Below are 6,249 nucleotides of genomic sequence, written 5' to 3' on the forward strand. Positions count from 1 at the left end.
CTGATCGGCATACCCGGCATAGCGTAGATAGGTGAACAAAAGTAACACATGTAGCGGTACGAGTACAAACTCGTGAATCTCGTGTACCGTTGTGCGCATATGGTTGAACTAGTTTGTTTTGGTGGAAATGATAACAGCTGTTGAAATATTGAATTCAGTTGTAAGTTGTTTTGTTTGGTACCTGGATAATACTACTAAGCAGGGTTAAGAATGCCTAGAATATTGTCTATCCTCCGAATTTCTATTTACACATTTTGAGACAGTCACAAGTACTGCTAATATATTTTCCAATTCGTTCGCAGACAAAATTGATAATGATTGGAATGTTATTTGTATTGTTGTAATATGTAAGATTCATTCAGGCGATAGAAGCACATCGTGGAAGATGCATGAAAATAAGATTTATGCGGAGAATTTATTACTTGTGTCCACTGTTATTTGTAAGTTTAAAAAATGGGCATATCTTTTCCATGTTCGTGTTATGTTTATGAATGCTTGTCCTAATAATATTTCCGCTTTGCTTGCAGATGGTGTTGGGTATCCTAAGATCAAACCTACATCTTTCATGAAGTAATTTTTTGAGGCCATATGGATGTATCTGTTATACAGAACTTTCTTAGCGAGTTGAATGAACATTTATCCAACTTCAGCTACATAAATGGTTTTCTACCAACACAGGCAGACTGTTACATATATAGACTGTTGTCTTCTCAGTTTCCTGCTCCACAGAACTTACCACATGTCCTTCGTTGGTATAAGCATATTCAAAGCTTTAGACAAGTAGAACAAGACAAGTTCCCAAAACACTTGGACCACTACTGGACCCCAACCTCATTCACAAAATTAGTGGAGGTGGGAGTCTGATCATACGAAAGTTACAATATGAAGCTTATTAAGAGATACATAAAGATACCTTAATTCTTTGTTATTTGCCTTTCAGGAGATAAGCACCATGGCTCCAAGTGGTGATACTCTGTCATGGAAAGATAAATATGCTCTTATTTCACGTAATCTGCAAGAGGTACTCGGGGAGGACAAGATGATAGCATTGCTAAAGGAACGAGACCTAAAAATCTACTGGGGGACAGCTACAACTGGAAAGCCTCATGTAGCATACTTTGTGCCAATGGCCAAAATAGCAGACTTTCTGAGAGCAAAGTGTGAGGTAAGCTAAGTAAATTTGCAGTGACTCTCAGATATATACATATACAAGGTGTTTCACGACTTTAGGGCATAACTGCAGGAGTCATTTCCTAGGTCTCTGTGATCAGAAAATTCATATAAACATGTGTCCGATTTTGGACGGTTACGGAGTTAGGACCATTTTTTAATTCTCGGTCACACCCTTGTGTGAACCGCGTCTTGTCAGCTGGTGGGTCGCTATTTTTAGCCAGCTACAGATAGAGCATTCTCGTTATCTCGACGCTTGAGATGTACCTAAGGCGGGGAGGTTTGGTATGTCTGGCGCAATTCACAACCGAGCGGCAGCCTGTGTTGCGGCCAGAGGTGGCATTTTCGAAAATCAGCTTTAAGCACCAATAAATTCAAATTAAAGGTAATTTCACGAAGTTATCTTTACATTCATACTTTAAATGTATCATGTATTATGCTGTTTTATTATTTTGTTCCGTTTATTGTCAGTAATCGTTACCTTCTATTCTGAGTTTAAAACGGTCATAACTCCGTAACCGTCCAAAATCGGACACATGTTTATATGAACATTTTTGATCACAAAGACCTAGGAAATTACCTCCTGCAGTTATTCCCTAAAGTTGTGAAACACTCTGTATATAAGAATTATATCAAGCATTATCATGTAACATGAAGGATGTTCTTGCATGTTGGAATAATGAAGTAATAACCCTACTGCCTTGCTTTGTGATGTCAAGCCACCATTTCAATGCCAGATTTTGTATATCCTGGCACAGTGTAAATGTGGGCTGCTGTTGCTTACATTTCAGGCGGTTGGTTATGCAGTTCACATGGTTCCATGACTCAAGAACAGGAAGTACTAATAGTACAGAAGTTTTATTGATCCATAATTTATCGATATTGTGACATGACGGCTGAAAGCCAGAATGGCGGAATGAGTAGAGAAAATCATTGCTATGCTGTGGCATGCTAAACACATTTCTGTGGCAACAGACACTAATGCAACAGTACAGGATACAGTGTTTTCCATGTGATCCAAGCCAAGGCTATATAATGAGGATCAACAGCAGCACTCAGCAAAATACGGTCATGAGCCCTGTGGCACTGGAGACTGAGATTGACTGTTGGTGAGGTCCGGCAGTTCTTTATGCAACCGACTGAATTGGAGTCATGAGTTGCGAGTGAGCAGTGGTTGAAGTGATTTGTAGAGTGTGTACTTTAGTGAGACCTTTACAGTCATTTGTAGTTACAAGTTGCAAGTATCAAATAAATACAGTTAATCAATCCAAACCTGTTTCTTCAGCAGCCATGTGACAACTGATGTCTCAAGTGGGGTTTGATTGAATTGAATTGTTGGGTTGGAACCCATGTGATGAATGATCTTGGTAGACTTGGAACATCTGGTAGCCATCATGGAAAGGCTGGAATCCAAGACAGGCCAGTTAAGAAAAGATGGAGGTCATTGAAGAAAATATGAGGGCCATTCAAGAAGAAATAGAGGCTAAGTTGGACACTACCATGAGCAGTGGCCAGAATGTGATGGGAGGCCAAGGTGGATGCCACCATGAGCATTGGCCAAGAACCGATGGAGGCCTGTCAAGAAAAGATGGCAGCCAGTCAAGAGATGTGGCTCAAATTTAAGCTGGCCAAGACGAAATTAAAGGTGGCCTGAAAGAAAGGAAGGCCACAATGAGTGCCAGGGAGACTGCAGTAAACTCCATTCAGTCAGAACTGGAAGTGACCATCAAAAATCAGGTGGAACATGTCCTGGAATCTGTCAACCAAAGGATCCAGACCTGAGCAAGGAACTGAATGTGAAGATCGAAGAAACACAGTTGGACTTACAGGCAGTCAGTTCATTCGATGATACACTGACCAAGAGCCTCTACAAAGAGAGAGGGGACACGAAGAAGGACTTCCACTAGGAGCTCAACTTCAGGATCCAAGGAACACGAGTTGCTATAGAAACCACATGGCATGTGTTCAAAATGCAGTTAGCAGAAGTCAAAGCCCAAGCTGAGCATGGATCTTGCAGAACAGGAACCCGCCTAAGCATGATGCAATTGCCTAATTTTGATGGATTTAAATCATGTGCCTTGTTCTGACTGCAGTTTTAGACCGTGTTGTAGCTCAACTACTGGATGCCCTGCAAGAAAGCCAAATACCAGATTGTCACCTCAATTAACTTAGCTGCTCACATTCCTCATGGCGCCCCAATTGGAGTGACATACTAATAGGTTACTTAGGTGGCCAGCAGAGCAAGAGAGACAGGGAAATTGTAACTGAAGATCTTGACATGAGGAAGGTGTGCACGAAAATGATCCCAAAGAACCTGTTGACATGGCACTGTCTGTGAGGGAGTTTTTTGTTAGTAAACAAATAACTGTGCTGGAACACCGTCCCTATTCACTGGATCTGGCCTCCAGTTACTTTTTTCTGTTCCTGAAGATAAGGGAAATTTTGAAAGGAAGGCATTTTGATGACAGTAGTGACATCAGGAGTAATATGGCAGCAGCTATGAAGGCTGTTCCACAAAACCAGTTTCAAAATTGTTTTGAAGGGTGGGCTAGACGCTGACATCGGTGCATAGCTTCCCAAAGGGAGTACTTTGATGGTGACCAAAGTGGTGTTCAGCGATGAGGCATGTAGCAGTCTTACCTCGATGAGTTCGCGAACTTTATTGTCAGACCATGTAGACAACCTTCTTATGAGCATCAATTAGAGTTTCTGTGTTTTCTTTAGGGTATCTATGTTATCTATCACCCAGTAGATTCACATCATCAACATAGACCAGCAGTTGATGTGTCCCATTTAATTCCAGTCCCCTCTGGTTTTCCTGGCCCTTCAAAATAGCATATTCTAAAACAAATCTGGAAAGCAGTGACAATAAAATATCTGCCTGTTTTAGATCATTCTGGATAGGAAAATTATCGGACAAATGTTCACCTGTATGGACTTTACTATATGTTTCGTTTAAACACATTTTAATCAGCCTAACTAGTTTCTGTATTAGAATATTGTACAATACTTCCCTCCTAACTGAATCATAGGCTTTCTTGAAATCTATGAATAGCTGATGTACTGTCTCATTGTATTACCATTTTTTCTCCAGTACCAGAAGATTGCAAAAGATCTTATCAGTAGTTGATCAGTTACATCCGAACCCACACTGATGATCCCCAATAATTTCATCTATGTATGGACTCAACCTTGAGAGAAGAATGTTGGAAGTTTTGTATGAAGTTCACAGCAGTGTTATCCCATGATAATTACTACAATCCGTTTTATTGCCCTTTTTGTAAAGTGGTACAAAAACAGACTCCTTCCACTGATCAGGCAGTTCTTCCTTATACCAGGTTATGTTAGGTGTGGAGGTGATACGTTCCTCCGAAACATCGGTTAACACGATATCTACATGGCGCCACATCCCAGAAGACTGATTTCTTCAGTTAAATTGATGTTAAATATTTTAATGTTTAGCTCTGAGTTCTAAGTTTTCCTTCTTGAGACTGTGAGGTCTCCACACTGTTTTTCAAGTTCTTGGTGTATTAAGCAGTGTGTATCGGTTTAATTGGATTTTTACAGCATTGAATAATGGGATCATCATGAATGGGGAACTATAGAGAGAGAATTGACTGTGGCATTTTTTAAGGTATCATCGCAGCATTTGCCTGGAGTGACTGGGGAAGATAAAGATCCCCTCCCCATCCCCTAAAATAGATGGTCTCCTCACTGAGATTTGAACCCATAACCTTCCAAAATATGAAGCACGAATGCTAATTTGAACTTCATTGCCCTCAGTTCACCGTGATTCAGGTGTTTACTTTTCTTAGTGTCATCTTTTCCCCCTGCCCTACAAAAGGTGATTTCAATTTCAGGTGACAGTGTTGTTTGCAGACTTACATGCCTACCTGGACAACATGAAAGCGCCTTGGGAATTATTGGCACTACGATCAGAGTACTACGAACAAGTCATTAAGGCTATGTTGCATTCTATTGGTGTTCCACTAGAAAAGTTGAAGTTTGTAAAAGGAACAGATTATGAACTATCCAGGTTATTCATATACATAGACTATCATATAAGTATGTCTGTTATGAAGTTGTGTCATCAGATGTATGTTAAGAAATAAGGTAGCCTAATTGCATTACAGACTTAGTCTAAAAGTAACTGCAGTTGAAGCAAAGTGTACATATACTCATGTTTTGACACTAGAATGCAAGACAAAATTGTAATATATGTAGCTAGCTAATAAATCCTTTAAACATATAGCATGAAAATGTATGCTTTTATAGGTTGTAATACTGTGTAATCTGGTATAAGTCCATCACATTTCAGAGGAATATACCAAATAGTGAGCCAAGCAGAAATTTTTGATAAGCAGGTATGCTTGGTTTTTGCTGGGCTGGGCTTTCAAGTGCATATTGCTGGCTTCTTGCCTGGCTTACTCTTTGGTCTAGGAAATGGTAGCAGTGAATGGACTTCTACCGAGCTGCACAGTGTTACAACTCAGAAGGTCATACTGTTCATAGTCACTTCTGTGAACCTCAGATTCAAATAAAATATGGCAAAGTTCAGATATGTGGGAATGATCAGGCTTGTGTTCATGTTAAAATTAATGGCAAATTAAATGTGAGGAGTGTTTGCTACCTTTTTTTTCCAAGTAGGTTCCTTCCCACCTGCTGGCTAAAAACATAAAGATTAAAATATACTGTAATGCCCTAGCGGCGCAGGGGGGGAATGGAGGTATCCATCCCGCTGCTGCCGCCGCTGTAGTGCCGTGGTACAGGGGGGCGTGGAGTCAGCCCGCCTCTGTCACCACTGTAACTCCGCATGTAGGGGCCGTGGAGGTATCCTTCCTCGCCTCCACTAGTTACGTCGTAAACTGGTACTCCTGGTAACGTCGCGCCGTCGGGGGCGTGCAGGTACCCCTCCTTGCCTCCACTGGTTATGCTGTAAGGCGTTAATGCAACCATCCTAGCTTACCCTTAGCTAGGATTCTCCTATATCGGAGTTTCCTTCTGTCATACAAGCTGCCACCATCTATTTTCTGTTCTTTCAATTGTTGGTACTACTCCCTGACATGTAGTCATAGCTCT

The 6,249-nt window shown here is 40.9% G+C and overlaps 1 protein-coding gene across 1 annotated transcript in view; it reads left to right on the forward strand.

Moving 5' to 3' along the window:
* The first annotated feature begins 25 nt into the window (after positions 1-25).
* The window catches only part of LOC111862569 (tyrosine--tRNA ligase, cytoplasmic), a 21,073-nt gene continuing 14,849 nt past the window's right edge, over positions 26-6,249 (forward strand). The window contains exons 1-4 of the mRNA XM_023848067.2: positions 26-160; positions 528-852; positions 941-1,165; positions 5,031-5,206. Coding sequence (XP_023703835.1) covers positions 589-852; positions 941-1,165; positions 5,031-5,206 — 665 coding nt within the window. The 5' untranslated portion in view covers positions 26-160; positions 528-588. The remainder of the gene's footprint in view (positions 161-527; positions 853-940; positions 1,166-5,030; positions 5,207-6,249) is intronic.

This window comes from Cryptotermes secundus, unplaced genomic scaffold, assembly GCF_002891405.2.
Source record: "Cryptotermes secundus unplaced genomic scaffold, Csec_1.0 scaffold1537, whole genome shotgun sequence".
NCBI lineage: Eukaryota > Metazoa > Arthropoda > Insecta > Blattodea > Kalotermitidae > Cryptotermes > Cryptotermes secundus.